General features: G+C 37.6%; 1 protein-coding gene across 1 annotated transcript in view; it reads right to left on the bottom strand.

Moving 5' to 3' along the window:
* Positions 1 to 1,279: 1,279 nt before the first annotated feature.
* Positions 1,280 to 26,116, bottom strand: part of ENTHD1 (ENTH domain containing 1) — an 80,177-nt gene continuing 55,340 nt past the window's right edge. The window contains exons 5-6 of the mRNA XM_012801126.1: positions 13,914 to 14,309; positions 1,280 to 1,881 (exon numbers count right to left, since the gene is read on the bottom strand). Coding sequence (XP_012656580.1) covers positions 1,280 to 1,881; positions 13,914 to 14,309 — 998 coding nt within the window. The remainder of the gene's footprint in view (positions 1,882 to 13,913; positions 14,310 to 26,116) is intronic.

The raw sequence follows: 26,116 nt of genomic DNA, 5'->3' as shown, positions 1-26,116 counted from the left end.
CACACTTAAATTATGTTGATCAACAAAAAAGAGTAAAAAAGAATATACTTACTATGCTTTGATCTTTTGAAGATAATTAATGATCTTTAAAAAATTTTGCAGCACACATAAGATCCTCCCACAGCACACCAGTTGAAAATCACTGCCTTAAACTTCTGTCACCTTTATTTCACAGAATAGAAGCCAAAATCTCTAATGGTCTTTAAGAATCTATGCCATCTGGGACCAGGCCCTGCTTTTTGAGCCATGACCTACTCTCCTGCTATTCTGTCCTTTGTTCACCTCACTCTAGCGACGTCAGTCTCCCTGTCATTCATTCTTCAACCTGCCACGTTTCTTCCCACTTACGGTCTTTTCACTGACAATTCCTTCTATCTCCTAACCCAGTCTGCATGATGAAAAACTAGTTTCAGGTTGTCTGGGGGCAGGACCAGGCATTAGTTTATTTGTTAAATGTTCTGTATGTCTTTAAAATAATCAAGATAATTGTTATCCTTGAGTTGGTAACTGTTGAGACTGAGTGATGGGAGACCATTACTATCCTCTTAAACAAGTATAAAACAAAATAAAAGCGTCCATGGTGATTCTAATGGGCAGCAGGGTTAGGAGCCACTGGTGTATAATCCCCAAACTAGATCATTTTGCCTATAAATAATTGAGACATTTCTATTTGAAAGGTTGTTTTAATGAATTAAAAAGATACACAAAAGATGAAAAACATCAAATTTACTTTCTGAAATGGAAGGAAAAAAAGAATGTGTTTGAATTCACTTTGTAATATACATTAACAAACAACTGTTGCAGGCCTACTTGTTTCAACTTAGCTCCCAACATTGTGGCATCTGAAGGAAGGAAAAGATTTCTGGCCCTTGGTTCCCAGAACCTGAAACTTGAAAGAGAACAGTGAAACACATACCCCGAACTCAATCCTCCTGGGTCACTGCAGAGCTAAAAGCAGAACTCTCTAATGGTCATTTGCAGAGTGAGGTCTTGCTATAACTTCCACTAATGCTAAACCCATTTCGAGGTAAAGTGCAGAGGAGTGAAATTCTCTTATCTGAACTTGAAATTATCAAAGGAGACATCTTTCTTTTTTAAAAAATAAACCACTCAAATAAAATGATTGGTTTGAAAGATACTTGTTAATAACCTAACAAGGAAAAATTAAACCATCACTCCCCACCTTATTACCATAGTAATGCAACTCTATAAAAATGTTAACTTAAGTCTTTGAGGAGTCAAACTACATGAATTCTATCAAAAATGGCTATTGAGATGATTAGATTTGATGTGAGCTCCCCTCAGAAAACTGGGGGACCTCCAAAGATTGGCTTTTGGATGGACTATTCCCACTCGCACTTCCCAGATGGCTGCTGATGGTACCCAGCTGCTGTATCACTGTGCTCAGGTCTTCGTGGAGTCGAACTATTGCACTTTTGACCTCCCCTAGAAGAACCATAATGGAATTGCTTGCTTCAGGTTCCCTGGGCAGGCCTTTGGTTATTGGAAAACTAGAACAGGACAGAGAGGTGAAGTGGTCTACATTTGGGGTGGAAAACTCTACCCAATTATTGCTAGATCCATGACTTGTCTTTTTAGCAGAATCAGAGTTATCTGGAAGAATTTCCAGTTGGTTGAGGTTGCCACTTTCCTCTTCATCAGAAGACACTGGGCCCCTAGGAGCAAAGGGGTGATGAAGCTTGGTTGTCTTATCTCCATCTTTAAAGGGAGCAAAAGAGAACTGTTGATGGGGCAAAGTCCAGAAGGAAGGTCTGGCCAGAATTGGGGGTAAGAGATGAACCGACTTCTCTGGAGAGGATGAATCAGGAGATGACATGGATAAAGTAGAAAAGGAAGATGGTTCCTCAGAGGTAGTTGAAACTAAAATGTATAAACGAGAAAGATTTATGCAATATACAAATGAGAGTAATAGCTAAAATAATTTTATAATGTAAAAGCCTATCTGGAAGGTCTCAACATAAATAAACTACTTAGAATTTTAAATGTTAAGTATTCACAATAAGTCTAAAAAAACCCAAAGCAGGAAACTGAGAAAATCTACAGATGTATTATATATCAATAATACCATGGAAATGAAACTAAAATAGATTTATCAATATTCATCTTGACTCCCAAACCCTGCCCAACATATTTTTACTCTAAACTTAATTAGAGAAAGCAGAAAAGTATTAAACCCCTTTCTACTGACTGCCAGCATTTTAAGTTGGTATTTAAAGTAGAAAGTCTGAGAAACCTGTAACTGTGATTCCTTCATCTTTCTCCCCCTACAGTGATTATTATGGCAAATGAACTACCAAGTATAAGACTATAAGTGCCCAAAAGTTAGTAAAATTAGTCTTTTTCTCTCTGTGGTCAAATATAATCAAGACTCAAGTCCAATCCATTTGAGATCATTTTCTCTAAGAAACCATAAGTAAAATAAAAAGCATTCTAAACCTATTTTCTATAAAATTAAAGATTTGAGAAAATTTTTACTTCCTTTTAGGCAAAATTATAGCAAGCCTCTTCTCTCATACTTCATTCTAAATCATCATTTCCCAGACTATTCTGAGGAACACTGTGTTCCTTAAGATGTTGGAAGACATTTTGTGGAACAGGGTTTCGCAGTAAAATAAGACGGGGCATCTGTATACTGTACCTCCCAATAGGTGATTAATAACATTCATTAACACATTTAAATTTCTGAGAAATTTATTGTAATTTTTTCAAATGTTTTCCAAACTTTCTTTTTTCCCTAAGAAATATGGTCTTAGGTTGTTGCCTAGGCTGGGCAGGCTGGAGTGCAGTGGCATGATTATAGCTCATGCATCCTTGAATTCCTGGGCTCAAGCTATCCTCCTGCCTCAGCCTGTGTACTCAGCTAACTTTTAAATTTGCAGAGACTGGGTCTTGCTATGTTGCTCAGGCTGGTCTTGAATTCCTGGGCTCAAGTGATCCTCTTGCCTCAGATTCCTAAAGTGCTGGGATAATAGGCATGAGCCACTGTGCCTGGCCAACTTTCTTAAACATAAAACTTTTTTCCTTTAGGATATTTATACTCACTCGTGGCATGTGGTACAAATTAGTGAAGTCCAGATCTAAAGTCTTTGCAACTAACTCTGAACTTGCTACTTTAGAGAAACCAAACTTATTCATTATAACTCATAGAACAGGGAATTTGATGCTTATCACTTAGCACATGTGACTTTCTACATTATTTTGTTTTGCTTTACATATTTGTGTCCTTTCTAAACTAAATTGAACCTCCTATAATAATTATGGCCAAAGCAGGCAGCTTCTATTTACTGCCCCCAAATACTGCATGGCCTATCTCTAGTTCTCAGGAAAAATTCCAATCATAAAACTTCTGGGGAATGAAATGAATATTCTCAGCTGATGCAGCAGCAGGACATGAAAAGCAAAGCAGGCACTTCATCGGCACATGGTCAAGGCAAGCCAAGAATACTTAGAATCTAGGTCAGGCTAATCCAGACATTCTCTCCTTTGGTTAAAAAGATGGATGATGGTAGTGGGTGTGTCAGTGAAGACAGCCTCCTGAGTTTGTGTCCCAAATCACACTAAGGGCCTCTGAACTGGGAATGCGGTGTGTCTGGATCACCGCTGTCACGTGACATGCCCTGTCGCCATCCTTCTGTGTTGGCTCTCCTGTTTTCTGTGTCCCATGTTATCGTTCTCTTCCTGGGTTTACTCTCAGTTTGGTATACATCTTCTCCAGTAGCTCAATGAAAAAGGATGTATGAAAGTTAAACCTTTGAGAACCTGCATCTCTGAAAAGTACATGTCTGAACTGCACTTTTAGGTTTAATGATTGTTTGGATAAAGAATTCTAGGTGGGAGATCCTCTTCTCTCAGAATGCTGAAGCCCACATTTCACTGTCTTCTTGTTTCCAGTTTTCCTGCTGAGGAGTTGGAGCCATTCTAATTCTTACTTGTTACACATAGCCTACTTATCTCTGAAGTATTACAGAATTTTCTCTTTACTCTTTGGTGTTCTAAAGCTTCTCAGAGATGTGCCCTGAAATGGGACTATCTCCATTCATTAAAGTCCAGTGAAAGTGGTACTTCCAATCGGGCAACTTATCTCCTTTGGCTTCAGAAACTCTTCTTAAATGATTTAATTATTTTCTCCTTTGTTTTCTCTATCATCTCTTTCTGGACCTCCTTTTGTTCAGGTATTAGAGCTCTAGGACTAGTCCTCTAATTTTCTTTCCAGTTGTCCCTACTTTTCTTGGAGATTTTGTCAACTTTAGCTTCCAATTCTACCACTGTGCTTTCCATTTCTGCTATTATATTTTTAATTTCCAAGAGCTATCTTTTCCTCAGAAGTTCTTTTTGTATAACCCTGCTCTTGTTTCATGGATATATTGTATTTTCTTATTTCTTTGAGGATATTAATGATCAGCTTTAAAAAAAGTTTTCAAAAATCAGTACAACAAAAAGACCCTCATGTTTCTTGCAGTACTATTCACAGTAGATAAGATAGGGAGTCAACCTAGGTTTCCACTATCTCTTCCCCTTTCCCTGAAAGTTTAGTGAAACTTACAATTAAATAAGATTAATAAGAGACCGGTTTATTTACTGTGTGCATGGGGAGAATCACAGGGTGATTATTCAATATCCCAGTGGGATCCCGATATTTTTATACATTTTTTTAGAGGGGAGAGGGAGATGAGCAGCACAGGTGATCCTGCTTAGGTGTGATAAGCAGTTACTAGGGAAGATGAATGGATGGGGGAAACAGATTGACCTGTAAATTAACCTGAGAGACGGGTTATATTTTAAATACTTTGGGTCAGGTCTGGTTACATTCTTGATTTTCTTTCCTGAAATATATTGAGATAACGGGGAGGGGAAGGGAAGTCCAATGTTCTTTTTGATTGGTCTGGTTTATGTCTCTGTTAATCTCTAAGAGCCTTTAGTTTAAAATATTCTTTTTACCAAGGAGTCATATCTTGGGGTGAAATTTCCTGAGCTCCTTCATCAACAACAGTTGAATAAATGAGGAAAATGTGGTATATATACACAATGAAATACTATTCAGCCATTAAAAAAACGCAATCATGTCCTTTGACGCAACATGAGTGGAGATGCAGGACATTATGTCAAGTGACATAAGCCAGGAACAGTTAAACACTGCAGGTTCTCACTCATATGTGGACACTACAAAAAATGATCTCAGAGAAACAGAAAATAGAACAAAGGATACTAGAGGCTAAGAAGGGCAGTGGGACGGTTGGTAGGGAGATAGGGAGAGATCTGTTAAAGGCTACAAAGTCAGGGCTACATAGGAAGGATGTGTTCAAAGGTTCTACAGTACTGAGGGGGAATATAGTTAGCACTAATATGAAGTCTCAAATAGCCAAGAAGAGGGTACTGAATGTTCCTGAAAGGATGGACTTGCTAAAATAACAGAAAAACACCAAGAACAGAAAAATTATCTACCTCACAGGTTCTCAGTAAGGGCTAAGGTCTATCATATTAGCTTTCCATCTCTCTCTCTCCCTCTCTTGCTGATAGCCCGTGGGGGGGCTCTATTTTCACAATATCTGGAAAGGGCTAAACTGACAGAGAGGAAATGTAAATTTTTAGACCTATTGACCAAAACCTGCCTTTTAGAACTTTCTTTTTATAGCCTTGGAGAGTTCCTGAACAGATTGCGGGGGGTGGGGGAGTAAGGTGCAAGCAGGTCTCAGTTCCTGCTCAGAAAGCCATTTGGTATTCATGGTCACTTTCTTCTGTGGTTTTGGTTATAATACTCACACCCTTGACTCTCCTAGCCTCTCTCATTTCAGAGACCTTCCATCTACTCTCTTCAGAAAACAAATCTCCAGATTCTTCCAGGGTTTATGGAAGTGAGTGGGCATTCAAGGCAGTTGTTCATCTGTCTGGAAAAGTAGAGAAATCTAAGGATTTAACTACTTTTCAAACAGCTGTTTTCTAATTCTCTTTATTTAGCATATAATGTGCAGTAGGTTTTATAATCCCATTTTAAATGAGGCAAAGGAAACTCAAACAGGCTAAAAGTGTTTCCCAAGATTGGTTATAAAAGGGCAGGGATGGGATTCCAACTCAAGTCTCTCTAATGCCAAAGCATATGATCTTAATCAGATGCCATACTTCTACACCATTCTATGATATTATAATTATTTTTACTCATAATTATGTCAAAGTTGGGCTATAAAATTTAGAAGGCTAGCAGCCAGGATGGTGAGGGGACTTGACATCTTATCTATAAAGAATGGTTGATAAATAGATATGTTAATATTACCCAAAGAGACAGTAGGAGAAAGGGGAAGAGGGTATATTCAATTATTTGAAGATAGTTACAAAACCTTAATAATAATAACTTCTACTTCTCATATTTTTCATGAGATAGTACTGGCATCATCAGGTGAAAGTTACAGGAAAACAGATTTTAGCCTAATTAATAGCAAACTTTCTAATAGTCAGAATTCCCCAGGCAAGGAATGAGCTGCTTTGGGATATGGTGAGTTTCTTAATACCCAAGAGCTCATGCACAGCCTGAATGGCCACTTGCCAAGGATGTTGAGGCAAAATTGGTGCATCAGGTGATAGAACTATATGTTTTTGATGAGATTCTGAGATTTATAGGATCCAAAACACATCTGTGAAAATACTAAGAAACTATTCTAGAAAGAGAAGGATTGAGTTCACTCTGGTCAGAAAGAATGATTTAATAAGAAACATTTAAGTAGACCAAGAGGAAAATGATATTTGAGTCAAATATTAATATCATGTCATCTACTTACAGATACAAAGTTATGCTAGTCACCTATATATGATGTGACAAAAAAATCTGGTATTTAACTTTACGCTGGTGATTCTTGAAGTGTGATAATAGCAGCATCAACTTGGAATTTGTTAGAAGGAAGGTCTTGGGTCCTACCTCAGACCTACTAAATTAGAAACTGGGGTTGGGTCCAGAAAACTAAGTTTGTGCATGCATGTGTGTGTAAATGCTGTATTTGTTAACTGTTTATTTACCAAGAGAAACTCTTCTTTAACCCACATGTTGATGTTTCATATTTCAGGAACACAGGTCAGTGACAAACTCCTAAGAAGTGAACCCAAAGAAATTCTTTATATTCTAAAATGACTTTGTACTCTGAAAGATACTAGCCTTTCTCATCTCTCCAAAATCCTTCATGGAATCATAATTGCTATAAAAATCTGTGTATGACTTCTTTCTTGGTTCAGCCACAGCAAACTTACGGGGAGCCACAACCCCCAGGGATATAATGAAAGCTCCAACAATATCAAATTTAAGACCCCTAACCAGAAGGCCACACCTCTGAGGTTTCATCTAAGCATTGGAAGCCAGGATAGCTACTGTCCTTGATGGATATGTCAACCTCAACATTTCTCTTCTAGCTGATGGAGAAGTGAACTGCCAGAAAACAAGGTTTTAACAAACTTCTAGGTGTTTCTGAGGCATGCTAAAGTTTGGGAACCACTTCTTTCTACTATCTGTCCACCTTTCTTTCACTGTGTGGCTACAACTGCTGACTACAGCTTATCATTGTTTACAGTTCTGCAGCTTTGATTCACAGGCTACAAGAAGCTTTTGCTTATAACAAGCCACTTCAGCTCTAATTGCCGCACACCAATTTACTGTTGTTTCCAAACACTCCACAGCTGCACACACACTTCAAGCCACTCTCCAGGGTGCATCTCCCCTATCCATTTAGTTCCCCTTCCAGAAGTTATTTGGGTATGTTAACTCTCATATAGACTACTCAACAGAGCTGAGATGCAACAATTATTGCAAATAAGCTACAATAAATGGCTATATTTTAAAATCTCAATGTGCAATATATGCACACAAATTAATCCTGGGCTTGCTTAAAGATAGCACTGATAAAATTATCCCAAATGCTGATGTGTTATCTTTAACTTATTATACTCATAAATAACATTGGGCCAGTTAACTGATATTAAAACTTTCCCTTTTAAAGGCGTTTAGGAGCACTGTGCTACAAAAATAAAATGACAAGTAAATTTCCCAAAACATTTTAAACCCTTATAAATTGTAAATGTAAATTTTTCTGTAAGCAGAAGGTCTTCAGCCAACTAAACACATTCAACAGTCCACTGTACAATTCGCTTTCATTCTCTACTGTATCTCTTTCTATTTTCCTTTCTGATATATACTGGCTGTCAAGTTAACTATATAAATTAAAATACTCTGATTTTGTTCTGTGGTTTAAAATGTAACACTGGAAATATGTTACAAATGTTCATAGCAAAAATATTTGTAATAGCCAAAAAGTGGAAACAACCCAACTGTCCACCAACTGATGAACTGATAAACAAAATGTATACAGTCCACCCTTCAACAACACAGGTTTGGACTTTGAGGTTTCACTTATACCTGGGTTTTTTCAACAACACTCAGGTTGAACATATAGTATTTGTGGGATGCAAAATTTGCATATACAGAGGGCTGACTTTTCCCATTATTGGTTTCCTCAGAGCTGACTTGAGTATGCATAGATTTTGGTATACAGGGGTGGTTTTGGAACCACCTGCATATACCAAGGGATGACTGTATATCTTCACAATGGAATACTATACAGCCATAGAGGGATAACATACTGATACATGCTGCAATGTGGATGAACCTTGAAAATATTACACTAAGTATAAGAAGCCAGACACAAAAAGCCACATATCACATGATTCCCTTTACATGAAATATCTAGGTAGGCAGATACATAGAGACAACAAGTAGATTAGTGGTCACCAGGAGTTAGGAGGAAGGAGGAATAGGGAGTGATTGCTAATGAGTCTTTTTCCAGTTAGAAGAGTTTCTGGGGGTACTTCCCTGGCTTCCCTGGCCTCCCTGGAGGGAGAGATGAAGGCTCCCTTCAACTCTCTGCTCTGTCTGGTGCTTTTGAATCAGGCTGATCAGTAGCTCAGAGTTAGCTGGGACAGTTTGCAGAACTGATTTCTACCATTTTCCTCATTTCTTCTAAGCAAATAGTTCATTGTCCTGGCTCTGAAGCCTTTTACCAACAAAAAGGAAGAGGACATGGCTAATAGGTCTTCTGTGTGTGTCATAGTTGGTATTTTTAGCTAGCAAAGGTAAACTGAAAAGAGCTATACAGAACAACTCTTATGCTACTGAAGTCCATGGTAAACACAGAACCCATGAGATGGGAAAAAGGATTGAAAGCAAACGTAGTGAGAATAAGATGGAATCAGTCAGGCTCAGGCCAACCTGACACAGTTGGTCTGTCGGTTTAGGTCCTCAGAGACCTTTACCTCAGATCTCCCATTCTTACTGTTTTGTAAATTTAGCTTCCACCCTAAAGATGCCCATCTTGAATGGTTTAGGAAGATTGATTTAAAAAATTGACTTTTGAATCAGAAATGTAATAGGTCACTGAGTTGTGCTGATTATTAAGGGTTAATGCGGTCTTTGGTTTAGGAGAACTGATTTAGGAATTTGATTTTTAAATTGGAAATGTTATACTAGGTCACTGAAGTATGCTGATTATTACTTAATAAGGGTCTATGTGGTCTTTGCTTTGAACTTTTATGTATAAAACTGTGATTTTGGAAATGGAAGAACAGAACACTCTTGGAGAGGCTACTGTTACTATTCTCCAGAATCTCTGGCCTTCTGACAAAGTTTGGTGGACCTACCCCAGTTTCTGCATATTGGTTTTACAGTGACAGGTGGCTGGATCCTCTTTGTCTGGTAACAAGATAAAGCCAGTGAGAATGCCCACCACTAACCAACATGAGAAAGTATAGAGTTTTTTTTTTCCATCAAAAAAATTCAAAAGGTCTAACGTAGTTGAACATACCTATTATAATGTGGCTTAAGAGAATGAAAGCTGCCTGCCACCATCTCTGGTGTCTAAGTATCCACTAATTCCTTTTTTTCTTTTTAGTATATATTATCAATGTAATTAGGTAATAAATTAAAAGAATAGCTTGAGCAGATATATAACTTAAAATTCAAACTGAGGAGAACAAATGAATTATTGCAGGAACAGAGTTATTCAGGATCCAAAGGTAAAGTGAAGTTGCTACAGCTAGTCTGTCCCTCTCCATCAGTAAAAATATTAGGGTATATTAGGTGGCTGCCTTCACTTCCCTGATATTAGAGATCCACTAATACATGAGTGTGCAAATATTTTTAAATTTGCCTAGCTCTTGCTCTCCAAAGAATTTCTAACATTAGACTTGGACTTCTTAAAACCAGGTATAGAGACACTACCTTTATTCTCCATCATCTTGAGTGATCTTAGTGTCTGTAGGGACTAGGTCTCCATCCTAGTCTCACTGTTCCTTGAATTCCTCAACCAAGATGACCTTTAGCAACCCCTCTGAGCACTCCCTAGAATGTCAACACTCAGAACTGCACTACTCTGAAATCCTGAGTTCCAAGCTTACCTTCCTTCTCACTCATTTCCAGCCCCCTTGTTTGAACCCGCCACCCTCAGTATATGGGGCCAGTGCCCTACTCACTGGCGCCGCCTCTAAATCCAAACTTTTTAACCCAGCATACATAGCTCCTCGCCATCTGTTTGACATAATTTCCCAGTGTTTTCTTTGATCACTTCTTCGTGCATACCGTCTATTTCTGCTGGTTTTGATTTACTTATTAGATACTGAATACCTACTATTTACAAGAAACTGGGCTTGGTGCCAGGGATATAATAATAAACACGGCAGACACGGAGCCTTCCTTCATGCAGCTGACATTTCAGTGGGGGAGAAAGACACTGAACACTTACAACATATGTAATTATTATCTAATTAGAATGACTGTAAAGGTATGAAGGATAATTGTAGGGCACTAAGACAGCATTCAGTTAGGGGGATTTGAAATCCCCTAAGGGCCTCAGGAAAGCTGGAAGAAGTGATGTTTGAGCTGTCCACTGAAGGATGAGCAGGGTGAACTGGTAATAGGGGTGGGTCTGGAGTGCTCTGCCAAAGTAAACCACAGCATAGCCTGGTGGAACAACACAGCTTATCTGACAAACAAAGGGCACCAGGCTGGAGAAAGAGGCAGAAACTGGGCTGCCCAGGGCTTGGAAGGATATTTGACCCTTACCCAAAAAACATGGGAAGTAGTCTTTGGTTTAAGTTGGGGAGTACTAGTGATCAGACCACTGGCTGCTCAATACAGAACAAATTGGAGCTTCCTGGAATCTCTTTGCTCAGTTACAGCTCGGTATTATTCCTCTGCCTGAAATGCTCTTTCTGGAAAGATAAGAACTTACCTGTTCCTGAGAATCCATGAGAAATTCCTAGGTACTTTTGGAAACAACCAGAGGGGATTTATGAGGGCTATAAGGGGGTTAAAAATACGTGCATTTGAGTAATAGCAAATTTTTATATTGCACCTACAGAGTTCTAGGCCCACTCTAAGCACTTTTACATTTGCTCATCAATTAAATTGCCACAATAGCTCAATATAGCAGTGCCATCATCATCTCTACTCTAGAAATAAAGATCATGAAATACAGAGAGGTCAGGTGCCTTACCCAAGGTCACAAAATTAGTGGTTGAGCTGGGATTATGACCCCAGGCAGTCTGACTCCCAAGCCTGTGTTATCAGCAACCATGTTATTCAGCCAAATCTGAGCCCTACTTTGACTTCATGGTGAGGTTTAGGGACATTTGTTTTATTCTCTAATCTCCCTGTAGAACTGGGAGCTCTGCCTTCAAACTCTATCAAGCGCATACTGCCTCTTCTAGGGAGCTAGGCAATTTTCAGTCATGAAGCCCTCAATCAAGGAGCCAAGCCATGTTCTAAACAACTAATACAGAAATAATTTGGCCCTAACTTATCAAAAGAGAAATACTGTATTTCTTTCACCCCTCTCTATCAAGAATTTCCAGTATATGTTGTTAAATCTATCAATGTCACATATACATTTTATGTCTGTTTTTCCCTCTTCCTCCCTATTAACAAGATTGGAATGAGACATTAAGGCTCGGCTTGGCACCTGTGGCTCAAGTGGCTAAGGCACCAGCCACATACACCTAAGGTGGCAGGTTTGAATCCCGCCCGGGCCCGCCAAACAACAATGATGGCTGCAACCAAAAAATAGCCGGGCATTGTGGTGGGCGCCTGTAGTCCCAGCTACTTGGGAGGCTGAGGCAGGAGACTCGCTTGAGCCCAGGAGTTGGAGATTGCTCTGAGCTGTGATGCCAGGGCACTCTACCCAGGGGGACAGCTTGAGGCTCTGTCTCAAAAAAAAAAAAAAAAGGATCAATGAATGAATATATTTAAAAAAAAAAATCAATGTTCACCTTGTTGATTTCCACCAAAATAAAATAAAAGCCTTCAGGGATTGCACTGAACCTACAGAGTTACTTGGACAGAAATGACATTTTAACAATACTGAATTTTGTTATCAAGACTGTCCATGAACATAGTATATCTTCTCAATTTATTTAGGTCTTTGATTGCTCTCAGAAACATTTCATAGTCATCAGTGTAGAGGGCTTGCAAGTCTTTTGTTAAGTATTTTGGTATTTTTATGCCACTGTAAGTGGTACTGTTGTTTTAATTTTAATTTCTAATTGTTCATTATTGGTGGACAGTAATGCAATTCATTTTTTATGTTTACTTTATATCCTGAAATCTTGCTAAACTCACCTAATAGGTCCAAAAGCTTTTTTTTTTAATAGATTCTTTGAGATTCCTCACACAGATAATTATGTCACTTTTGGATAAAACCCAGTCTTATTTCTTCCTCTCCAATATATGTGCCTTTTCTTTCTTTTTCTGGCCTTACTTCCCTGGCTAGGGCTCCAATACAATGCTGAATAAAGAGGTACCAGCAGACATTCTTTCCCTGTTGCTGATCTTGAGCAGCAAAGCATTCAGTCTTTCATCATTAATTATGGCAACAGCACATAAAAAGTTTTTTTAAATATATGCCCTTTATCAGCTTCAGGGAAGTTCCCTTTTATTCATAGTTTGCTTAGATTTTTAAAAAATTGTAAATGGGTCTAAAATGTTGTCAAATGCTTTTTCTGCGTGAATCAAGACAATTATATCATTTTCATCTTATTCTGTTAATACGGTAGACTACAGAGTTTATTTCAAATGTCAAGCCAACCTTATAATTCTGGGAAAAATATGCTTGGTCATGATGTCTTATTCTTTTTATAAATTGCTGGATTTGATGTGCTAATACTTTATTAAGAATTTTTATGTCTCTGTTAATGAGGGATATTGGTCTATACTTTTCTTGTAACGTTTTTGTCATGTTTTGGTATGAGATTTTTCTGGCTTCATAAAATGAGTTGTGTATTTTTCCTTATTCTTTTACTAATTAACTTTAAAAAAGGAAGCATAATTATATGATGCTGGATTTAGTAAATGACAGCCAAGAACAGGACCCTCAATTGGCTTTACCCTTTATCACCCTGTTCAAACAATACTGCAACTCTCTTAATGACAAAAAAAGTATAATACCTCCTGCCTCATATGGGCGATTAGTACACATCCATTTTATGAAAGGGCACACATACATATATATGTTTGTGTGTATATGCAGCAATATAACAACCAATTCTTTTTGATATAGTCTCTTTATAAGTAACTTAAATTCTAACAGGAAGCTCTTATTTCATGCTGATTCTTTCTAATTAGGTCTGCACCAAAACTGCTCAGAACTTATGGTAACATATTCAACCAAGCACTCAGAACCTACTATGATGAATTATTTGTTAGTCCTTTAATAAAAGGGGCACTTTCCCAGCTAAGAAGCACCTGTATGGCATGCACACTGATATCACTGATGAAGAGTGAAAGGAGGGAATGAATATAGAGATAGAAAGCAGAAAAAAGAAAAAAAATGCTTCAGAAAAGTAGGGTTTTGTTTTGTTTGTAGACTCACCCCACGTGGTTGTCTTGAGGTTTTCATCATCCAACTGTACAATGCTGGATTGTGTTGGTTTATGACAGTCCTTACTGATCACAATCTCCTTTGCTGGGTCAAATATTTTGAAAGAGGGAGAGACATAGAGTGTCTCAACAGAGGTCTGGTTATGGAAAGTAGAATCTGACTTGGATATCCTTAAATTGTGACTGATAAATTCTTTACTTGATGACCAAAATGCTGGTAAAGTTATCAATGTTTCAAAACTTTTTGCAGCTGATTGCTTTTCTAGAGGTGTTTGCAAGGGGTCTTCCGTTATACTGTTCATAACAGTATTGGTACTGTCTGATCTCTTGTCCAAACTCACATTTGTCTGCAGAGATGGGCTTTTTTCTGAAGAAGTAAGCAGAGTGTCTGTAAAACAACAAATAAGAACTATAATCAGAAGATAAAGCTGAAAATACTCTTATTTCAAATTTGTTACAATTTTAATAAATAGGACTTTTTTAATGCCATAACAGAATTCTTTTCCTATTTAGTCCTTCTGCTTTCTTACTATGCTTCTGTATTCTGCCTATTTAAAGTACACCCAAGCTATAATTGATGCCTTAGTCATTTGGTAGCTGCCTTTCCCTCTCTCCTCACTTGAAACACAAGGCAAGGAAAGCTTCAAATAACTCATCTTTAAATATTTCTCCCTTCACCCACTTATCTGTCTCTGAAACCACCATATTTTTAGTACTTTCAAATTTTCATCTTTTACACAATAAATGAGGAGAAATATGCCACATCATATTGGTCTATCCTTATAGAACCCTCAGCTACAAAAAAGTCTTTTTCCCCAAAATAAAGACTGTCTTCTTCTCCTCAATGTCTATATGAGGCACATTGAAGAAACTCAGTTCTTTAGTGAACAAAATAATTTTAATAAATCTTCACCTATGTGTAATTAAAGAAACAATCTTTCAGAGCTGTTTTGATAATTAGTAAAATGTAAGTTCCATTGGCCTGGGGTTCTATGTCTGTTATGGGCATTAATACTACCAAAGAACCTAGAACAGTCCCTGGATTATAACAGATAAATGATACTTATCACAAATAGAAAGAACTGAGGAATTGCAAGAAACTAAAATTTAAGGTAGGCCTGATCTAGGAAAATATACTGAATCCATGAATTATGGACCTGGTCTAACCTTCTAAATGCAAATTCTACCATTATTCTCAGTGCTGGGGCTTCTTCTCATTACTTTCATTTGAACCTAGATATGAAAAGAAAATTATTATTAAGAGACTGAGTTCATAAAATTAGAAGGGTAACTAGGTGAAAGAGGGCAAAAAGAAGATAGTGAGATTTGAAGTTTCCCAAAGGGAAGAGGATGCAGAAATAGTGCAATTTGTTCTCAAGGGATTGTCTATCACAGTGTATATCATAATGCTTCATAAGACACATTTAGATGCTGCCCTCATCATCACTTCTAGGCTCTGAGTTATTAAAGAAAAGCATTCTGACTCTAAAAAGCTTCCTTTCTATTTTCATCCACAGCTAGAGGTTAGCCTGAGCAAAAAAAGCTGGTGGAATTTTACACAGAATTAGACAATTCAGAAACTTATATTGATTTCTCTCCTAGAAATTCCATTTTTCTTTAACACTCTCATCTTTTAAAACTTAATTCAAGTATCACGTTCTCTTTAAAGCTTGCCCTGACCTTTTTCTTTCCTTGTCTATTCTATTATTGTCTATCTTACCATATCCTATTTGAAGGCCTGTGAGTAATTATAAAACTTTACATCTCATTTATTACAAGTCTTGCCCCCTACCTGACAACAGTCTTCTTGAGAAGACCTTACTTGGGAGTCATCTTTGGATCCCAACACCTAGCAGTGACATTCCTAGAAGATGCATTCAGTCAATGCTCATTGAGTGAAAAGGGAAACTGAAGCATACGGATTAAAGAAAAAGTAATGCCTTCATTATTCTAAATTAGATATAGTTTACTTAATAATGAAGGATTGTTTGAGCTCAAGAGTGTGAACTTGCTATGAACTTTGATGACACTACTATACTCTATTCCAGGTAACAGAGACAGACTCTCTCTCTAAAAAAAGTAAAAATAAATAAAAACAAAAAAGCCCCTAAAACAAAATAAAACTAAACAAAACAAAATACTAATAAAAGCCAGGTGCAGTGGTGCATACCTGTGGGTCTCAAGTATAGGAGAAACTGGGACAGGAGGATCGCTTGAGCCCAGGGGTCTGAAGCCAGACTGGGCAGCATAGTGAGACCTTTCTCTCAAACAAAACAAACAAAACCCCAATATATTCCTACTAAAATACTAGATTCATGGTATTCCAAAGGGTTTGTATACATCACAATATTTACATAAAAGTATTCCTTAAAAGTGAATTTTGGTTAAATGTTTTCCACTGATGTTCATTATACATGTGAGAAAAACAGAAAAGTCTTCCTTTATATGTATTAAAATCATCTTAAAATTTAGTAATATGCAAACTAAAACAATTCAAAATGATAATGACTTGCCAATGAAAATATTCATAACAATCTAAATCTCAAAATTGGGATGCATAAGGTTGTCTGTATAGCTGTCATTTTAATGTTTAGTACAAAAGTTTAAAATAAATCAAACAGAAGTCACTCTATCACTATCACCCCCTCTTCCTAATAGCCCAGGAAGGATAGACTGCAATCTTTCTGTTGCTTGAACTTTTGTAAAACTTCTTTTTTAATTAATCAAATACTATGAGCTAAAAGAAGCCTGATGACAAATCAAAAACAATTTTTAATGTATGGTATATTATCTACAAAAAGAAATACATGGAGAGAGAAAGCTCAAGTCCTGAAGATTCTAGAAAGCAGGTTGTAAGAAATTTCTCTGCCTTCAGCCTTGTTGCACCCTCTCGTCTGTCTATGCAACATGCCACATTAATTCTCTTCAATCACTACTGTAGTTATTTATAGTTTATATTAAAAACCCTTTAAAAATTCCCTCTTGTGTCAGTGACAAAGTCCTTGGGTTTCAAAGACCCTCCACTGCTAACTTCCTATTGCTATTGAACAGCAAACAAACCCTCAGTTAGGCCATTCTCATCACTCACGTACCCCACGTGCTTTCTGGTCCTTTTCAATCCATTTTCCATATGAATCCTTGACCTTTCCATCAGGGTCTCTTAATGTTCATCACCACCAATTTCTCACAGCGCACTCCAAAACCAGAACATCCTCCCCTTCCCCACTTTGTCCACCTATTTAAATCCTACTAATTCCTCAAGGCCCATCTCAAGTAATTATTACATGTGGACGCTATTTCCAATCGTGCCTATCACTCCACCCTAATCCTTCCCTTCTCTGACATAATAAAGTATTTATTTCTGTGAACTCAATTTTTTCACTTAATTACATGCCCTTTAGTGACTATCACACATCTTACTAAGTTCCTGCATCATGCTTTTGCATATAGGAAGTATACAAATGTTTGGTAAATTTAACCATTTCTTAATTTATACATGATCTAATATTGACTTTATGTATTGATTTTGTGTATAACGATGTATACCGTATGTGAAGCCTAAACATAAGAATGATCAATCAAGAAACATCTGTTAGTACCTACTGTTCATGCTAGACTGGACTGTATTAGACTCTGGAGAAACATGTATATGGAAGTCATAGTTCCTACTGTTGATGAACTTAAGATCATGGGCAGATGATGTACATATAGATACATACACACACATACTTGTGGAGATGTACATACAAACACAAGTTAGTAAAAATAATAATGCAAGTTACCAGTTCAATTTCACAGTGTCTAGAAAATTGCAGTTTAAAAAAAAATGTATGAACATAAAAAATATGCTTGTGTAATGCAGCAATTTGAACATGTTTTAGTTTGAGTTCCCCAAAAAGCAGACTATGAGAAAGACCTGGGTGCAGGTAGTTCATTTGGCCAGTGAGCCCAGGAAGCACAAGTAAGGGAGTGAGAAAGTTCAAGCCACAAAGAGGCAAAAGTTAAAGAGTATGTTAATGAGCAGGTCGCCACCATGGGCAAACGAGGCTCAGTGCTGCTGGACACGTCAGAATTGTCCTTCCAGGGATGGGAAAGTGAAACATTTTTTCAATGACTCTTGGCCTCACTGAGGGTTGGCCCTGGGCAGTACATTCCTGGTACTTCCATGCCACCCTGCCCTTAGGCTAAACAAGTCTAAGGGCCCCAGAGAAAGCTCTCAGGTGGAGAAGCAGAGAGACCAGGACTTGCCATGTATATGGAAACTGGTCACCTAGACTGTAGGTGAACCCAAAGGTAGGCCAGAAGAATATAGGAAGATGGGGGGGGGGGGCAGCTATAGTATCAGCTACAAGGTATCATCATTATTCCCAAACCCACTGAAATGACAGAAGTGAATATAAAGAGGTATAAACTTATAAGGGGAAACAGAAGAGGAGAAGAGAGCACAACACAAGATCAGAAATGTCAACAAACTTTTTAGAAAAGGAAAAGCTGAGGGAAGAGAAGTGACAAATCCTGGACTCCTGTAGGTGGGAAGCCTGTGTAAAGGAAACTTATTCTTATCCTGGAACCTCAGAATACTTTAGAAATTAGAGGACCCGCTCACTAAGACTTCATGACTTTATTTTGGGGAAAGGACCTTCATTTAAAAGATAGCTGTACCTTGTTAGGCAAAGAAGACATTCAAATATGTGTAGAAGAGTATGCACAAGGATGAGCAGCCAAAGGCAGGCTGCTGCACAGCTAAGCTACTCTCCATCAGCTTCATACCCACCTGGTTCTGTGCTCTGCTGTGTGCTACCTAGGCTAGGACATCATGAACCCTTTATGCTTTGCAGTTGCCTTTCTATTGGGTTCCAACAATAAGAGGTACTAGAGGGAGACTGGAGGCTGGAGTAGGAAGAAAGGACTTGCTCCTCCTGTCTGCCTTCTGCCTCTGCCAGGATCACCCCTATGATGCTCATACACTCCATTAGCAGCATTCTTCCCCATCTGCATTTTTCCAACACGTTTAGAAGCAGCTTTATCCTACCCCCTTAACAGCATTAGCACCCGCCAGTCAGCACCCCTTCCTAAGAGGCCAAGGTCACTGCTCCCACAGAGCCCTTCCTCTAAGGTTCTAAATTGTAGTAATTCCAACTTCTTCCCTTTACTCCCCCAGCCTTAGGGCTGGCAGCTTATCCCTGCAGCTGCTACCTCCATGATATCTTGGTATGGGTTGAGTATCCCTTATCTAAAATGCCTGGGATCAAGAGTGTTTTGGATTTCAGATTTTTTTTTTTGACTTTGGAATATCTACATCATGCTTGCTTGCTGACCATGCCTAATCTGAAAATCTCAAATCTAAAATGTTCCAATGAGCATTTCCTTTGAGCATAACCTCTGAGGATCAGGTCAGCATTCACAAAGTTTCAGATTTTGGAGCATTTCAGATTAGGGATGTTCAACCTGCATTCTCTTTTTGTCCTTTTCAGTTTTCAATATTTAATGTTTTTATATTAAATTCTATATTATTATAATACTATAAAAATGGCAGAGAATTTCAGTTGGACCAACTCTCCTGTGTAAAATGGCTTGAAACTTAGACAACATATAAAATCTCACTATTTGAGGCAGAGGAGAGTAACTGAAGTAGGCAGAAACTGGAGTGGGCTCAAGACTCAGAAGACAGGAACAATGCCAGGTGAGTTTCGTGTTTTTCCAACTCGTCACCTAAATTTCAGACATCTCTATACTATGTGGCTAGAATTGTGCTGAACCCATGGTTTTACTGGCTGAAAGAACCAGAGGATGGGATTTGGGCCTACCACACCCCTGGAAAGTAAGGGGGCAATCCTGATAAAGAGCGAGCTGTAGAGAAAACCACACCTCCTATCATAACAGTCAAACTGATAATAATAAAAGAGAGATGACACGTTACACACAAGGGATGAATAAGATGAACGATGGCTGAGAATATTGGAAACAATGGAGCAGAATGACATTTTTTTTTTTTAATGCTAAAAAGGAAAAAAAAAATGTTAGTATAGGATACTTATCCAGAAACAATTGAGGGCAGAATCAAAACATTTATAAGATAAATAAAAACTAAGAGAATAAATTGCCAGCTTTTATGATAAGAATGGTTACAGAAAGTAGTTTAGGTTGAAGACAAATTATACTGGATGAAAAGTTGGATATGTGGGAAGGAAGAAAGAATGCTGGAAACGGAAAACATGTAGGTAAATGTATAAGACTACTTTTCCTCTTAATTTCTCTAAAATATTTATATGTAACTGTTTAAAAAAATACAATACTATGTGTGGAGTGTTAACACATGTAAATATAATTTATATGATGATAACATAAAAGATGGGGTATAATAGACCTATGTGGTTACCACGTTATTATATCTCACATGAGACAGTAATATAATGTTAACTCCAAATAGACTGTGATACTTAAGGGTATATAATTTAATCTTCAGAGAAACTTCTAAAATTAATCCAAAGAGGTATAACTAACAAGGCGATGAATAAAATGGAATTCTAAAAAGTACTGAAGTAGCCAAAATGAAGGCAGGCAGGCAGGAATAAAGGAACAAAACACAGATGGGACAAGCAGAAAGTAACAGGAAAATAGCAGATGTAAAGCCAATCATTTCAATAATTGCAGCAAACACAATTAAAAGGCATAAACTTTCAGATTGGAGAAAAAGATCTAATTATATGAGAGCACAAGAGACATACTTTAAAAACAGAATTGCAAATAGGTTGAAAGTAAAAGTTTCTAAAAAGGTCTACCAGGTGAAAATAAACATAAGAAAACAGTGGTTATATAGTATGAAATAAAATAGACTCCAAGATAAGGGGTATTGGCCAGGCACAGTGCCTTATGGTTCACGCTTGTAATCTTACCACTCTTGGGAGTTCAAGACCAGCCTGGGCAAGAGTGAGACTCCATCTCTACTAAAAATTGAAAAACTGAGGCTTGGCTCTCATAGCACAGTGGTTGCGGCACCAGCCACATGCACCAAGAGTGGCAGGTTTGATTCTGGCCCGGGCCAGCTAAACAACAATGACAACTGCAACAAAAAATAGCCAAGCATAGTGGTGGACACCTGTAGTTCCAGTTACTTGGGAGGCTGAGGCAAGAGAACTGCTTAAGCCCAAGAGTTTGAAGTTGCTGTGAGCTGTGATGCTATGGCACTCTACTCAGGGCAATAGCTTGAGACTCTGTTTCAAAAAAAAAAAAAAATTAGCCCAGCATTGTGGTGGGAGCCTAGTCACTTGAGAAGCTGAGGCAGGAGGATCTCCAAGAGTTTGAGGTTGTTGTGAGCTATGACACCATAGCACTCTACTGAGGGTGAAAAAATGAGACTCTGCCTTAAAAAAAGGAAAGAAAAGAAAAGAAAAAAGACAAGAGGTATTACATGAGATAAAAAGAGATAATATATAATGACAAAATCATCTAAGAAAGCTTAAAAAAACATGAAGTAAAACATCAGGGAATTAAAGAAAGAACTGGGAAAATCCAACTAGCTCAGAGCCAGAGATTTTAACATCCCTCTTTCAGCAACTAATAAAACAAGAAAACAAATCACCAGCATGGATCACAACCACTTTGACCTAATTGACATTTACAAAGCACCACATGCACCATGGCAGAATATACAGTTTTTTGTAAGTCTGCAAAGTACTCATGGTCTGTTTACCAAGATGGTCCATATTCTGGGCCATAAAATAAGTCTCATTAGCTTTAAAAGCTTGAAACCTTACAGGTGGTTCTCTGACCACAATGGAATTTAATCAGAAATGCTCTGGGAATGGGAGAGAATAGAAATAAGGAAATCAACTAGGAGATCAATGAAATAATTCAGATTATAAGGTTAATTTAATATCAAAACAAATATAGTACACTATAAATACAGTTACTGTGTCAGAGGTATAAAGATATTGGGAGGTTCAAAAAAGTCTTCTGAAAGAGGTGATATGTGAGCCAAGCTGAAAGGATGAGAAAAAGTCAGGCAAGAGAATAACGATATGGAGGAGTCCAAATAAAGGGAACAACTTCAGTAGAGAAACAAAGGCTGAAGGGGCAAAGCATTCAGCATCCTGGTGTACAGTGAGAGCAGGGGAGCAAAATCTGGAGAGAAAGAAAGGAAAGAGCCAGGGCTGGTGGACCTCCTGACTGACAGGCAGGAGTGAAAAGAAAGAATGAAATCAAAATCTTAAGACAAGTTCTTAGAAACTCATTCTTCTTTATATGACTGAACTTTGCAGGCTCTCCTTGTATCTAAGCAATCTTAACACGTTCCCAGGCTCTATTTCCTCTGAAATGTAGAAACTCTATCTTTGACTCTTTCCTCTTTAGCCTCTGAAATTTCTCAGGGCTATGTCATCTATGATTGTACTTAAAACCAAAACCAAACCAGACTGTATGCAACTAATTCACACGTCTTCAACCCAACTTGTGCTGAGTTTTGGCCCTAAATACCTACCTATTGCTCTGCACAGGGCGGTCTTACAATCCTGCAGTCTCCTCTGCGGGTTTGCTTTACCTCTATTAATATGATCATCAACTTCCCCATCACCCAGGTTATTCTCAAGCTATGATGCTACTGCAGCCTCTCAGAGGTCTTGCTGCCCTTATCCCTGACCCCATACAGCTCAGCCAGAGTGACCTTTTTAAAATGATGATCAAATATTTGATATCTCTCTAATATTTCTTTAAATTATTTAACACGGTTTCTAAGACTCTGAATAAATCAGTCTCTATTTACCTCTCTTGCCTCATCTTTTACCACTATTGTCCTAAAACTGTATGTTCCAGCTATATTTCTTTTACATATTCAAATTCCATGCTCCCTTTTAGCACTAAGCCTTCACCACACTGTTGCCTTTTGCCTTAAATATTCCTCCCTTTCTTTATATCTAACTGATTCCCAACTAATGCCCCTTAGAGGTGGACATAAGTCTTCATGCCTCTGTGGTTTTGCTCATGCTATTCCCTTAGCTTAGACTACCCTTCCTCACCCTTCTTCTCCATCAAAAACTATTTCATTCTTCAAGGCCCAATGCAAACACTACCTCCTTGGTAAAATCATTTGTTTATTTTCAGTGAGTGCAAAGGAGCAAAATCTGGAGAGAAAGGAAGGAGCCAGGGCTGGTAGACCAGAAATGGAAAGTGTTTGCTTTGCTACTGCATAATATAATTTAAATGCTTGCATTTTTTCCCCACTGATTTCATTATTCATTCATTTGACAAATATTTATTAAGCATAAGGATAAGTCCTGGAAACACAGGGGTAAACAAATTTGCCATTTATAAGTTCTTATACTATGTAATTTCTTGTTTTCAGATTTGTCACCTACAGTATACTGTAAACTTCTCAGGGCACAGATCCTGTTCAACTTGTTCAACCCATGGGTGACTAGCAGAGTATCTGATAGTCATTTGATAAATGTGTGTTCAATGAATCATTATCTAGATGATCTAGTCACTAAAATGAACTCAACTATGGACAAAAAAAGAGGTCTTACGGGACATCCTAATTTAGTCCCTTCGTGATACACACGAAACATGATAACACAAGACATCTAGAGAGCAACTGACTTGCTTAGGATCACACAACAATTAAAAGGCAGAAGCAGGACTAGAATCTCAGGTTCCTGAATTCTAATGTTCTTTTTACTAGGGAAATAGAAGAGGGAATAAGGAAATATAGTACGACCAACTGCATCAAGTTCTTCCCAGATGACCCTTCCCATAGTTTGACATGTGTGTGCTCACAACTCACTCCGTTCTGCCTCCACATCACCCCAATCTGTCACTGTTGCTGCTACTGGAGGTGCAGAACCCCATAAAAGGGGAGGGAGCTGAGTAAGTACACAGCTGGCCTATGTATCTGTGTCTATTTACCTTTTCTCAGGGAGAGGGCCTTGTGGTAGATGTTTTCTGGAACACATAAAAAGAATGAATAGCATTCATGGAAAATTTTCTGAAGCCCTCAAGAACTTGAGGGGATTTGACAGAGAACAGAAATAAATACTATCTTTGTATGTTTGAACACAAACATGTAAATGTATACTCTTGTAAACACTAAAATAATTGTTTTATGAGGGCTTCCCAATCTATTCTTGGAGAGAGTTTCTCCAAATTCCACCAAAAAAGCAGAGAAAAGTATAGAGTGAATTAATTTGGTTGGCTTACTTTATCGGGTTTCTCATTTTCTTTCAATTTAAACCTGAATGTCAAAGAGCTTTGTTCTCAAGTATCTATCCAGCTGACTCCTAGATGGGAAGCCCAGTATTAAATTATGAGACTATACCCAGCCTTCTTTATTGCACAGTGCTTTTATACTTGTCAATATGCTTGATTAATGCAAAATAGGACCTAGAAACATGAATCTTATTAAGGCTGGTTTGATTATTCTTGATAGTTATCCTGTAGGAAGAAGCTTATTCCTCACATAAGGTATCAAACTGCAAATTTAAATATAGATTATCATGAAAACGCCTGAAATAACAAAACGAAACAATAAATTCACCATGCTTTGAGCCTAAGGACAAAGGAGAACAGCTATGCTGTTCAATGTATTAAGAATATTTCTGCCAATTTGCAGACGATGATGAAATCTTTTGAAAGAGAACTTCAGATTTGATCCTGAGTTGAGTGACTGCCTACAGACAGGATCATTCCACACTGGTATTTCTTTTTCATTTTCCAATAATCCTACTGCCTTGCTTCAGGTATTATAATCATTGTATGTTATTTTGTATTCATTATTGTGAATCTAATAATGGGGTATTATATTTCAGCACAGGCATTACTGTGAAGCTGATCTCTTGTTCTGATACAGAGTATCCAACTACATCCGCAAAGCAGAGAGTTGGCAAGCATGACAAAAAATGGACCCCCAAATATGAGTTTCTATAGTTTAAACATGTATAAGTAAAGGGACTTCTACTTTCATAATTAAGTTAATAAAAAGAAATAGGATCTGAAGACAATAATAAGGCCATTTTGCTAGGAGGCTACAGTTATAAATTATTAATACAAAACAAGTAATTTAAATTGCTTATTAATATATTGGTTTAAAGTAGATAAGCCACAAAGTTAAAATGAGTATTGAAAGTATAACTTAAATTTTCATGGTTGACATGAAAATCTTAGTATATTTTTTCTTTTAGAATATGTATAAATCCTAAATAATCATAAGTTAGGAGCTATAGCCTCCCTATGATCTGTATTGTGTATATATGTGTGCACACACAGTTGTAGGTCCTCAAAATTTCATCTCACCATATATTTTTACATTTAATTATAGAGTATAGTATACCCAAGTATTAAAGAAATAAAACATATTTTAAAAACATAGCTATGAAATATGCCAAACATATTTACTATTTTTTTCAATATAAACTTGAAATAATACTTTAATTTCTCATAGGAAGATAGAGCTGTGGACACATGTAGAAGTGCTTTTCTAAAAAAAAAAAATCTCTTCTAATGGGACAGCTAAAGATTTCCATGCCATGAAAATAGATCATAATGAACGGATTATAAAATAGATTCAGGGTGCTCATTATTAAATTTTATACCATAGTTAAGGTCCCACCAAAAATAAAAATCACAATTTCCTTCAATAGACTATAGTTACAAAAAGTGGAACTGAAAATGTCTTTGTGAAGCTGGTGATCTTTATCTATTTCAATGTTTCCTGTCTTATAGGCTAGAGTTTAAATAGAAACTGGTCTCAGGCATATGGAAGGTCTCCATGCTCAATAGAGCACACTACAGGCTGAAGGATGAACAGGTGCCTGAAGGCACAAGTGGCTGTGACCATCAGACCATAAAACTCTACAGGTACAAAATTTAAGCTAAATTGGGCCAGAGGTTTAATTCTGGCATTAATCAAATATAGCAAATGCTTGAAACACTGCCTGGCACAAAGTAAACACAACCCACTTCCTGGGTATTATTACCATAAAACAATCGGAAGAGGTACAATTTACAAGGAGTTCTTGGGGCCCTGACTGGAAGCAGATGTGAACCTGAACAAACCAGGTATGCTCCTGACCCCCAGAAATGCCTGTATTTACTGACTGCAAGCAAAGCCTGTGCACCTGAACCCACTGAGTCACAGAAGGTGATTCTGAGATCAACAGAACTGGTGTGCTATGGAAAATGACAACATGAAGAACTGTAATTCTC

Source organism: Otolemur garnettii, unplaced genomic scaffold, assembly GCF_000181295.1.
Source record: "Otolemur garnettii isolate 467f Iridium unplaced genomic scaffold, OtoGar3 scaffold00007, whole genome shotgun sequence".
In the NCBI taxonomy this organism is placed as follows: Eukaryota; Metazoa; Chordata; class Mammalia; order Primates; family Galagidae; genus Otolemur; species Otolemur garnettii.
Note: the sequence above shows the minus strand (reverse complement) of the source record. Positions and strands in the feature narration are given on the sequence as shown.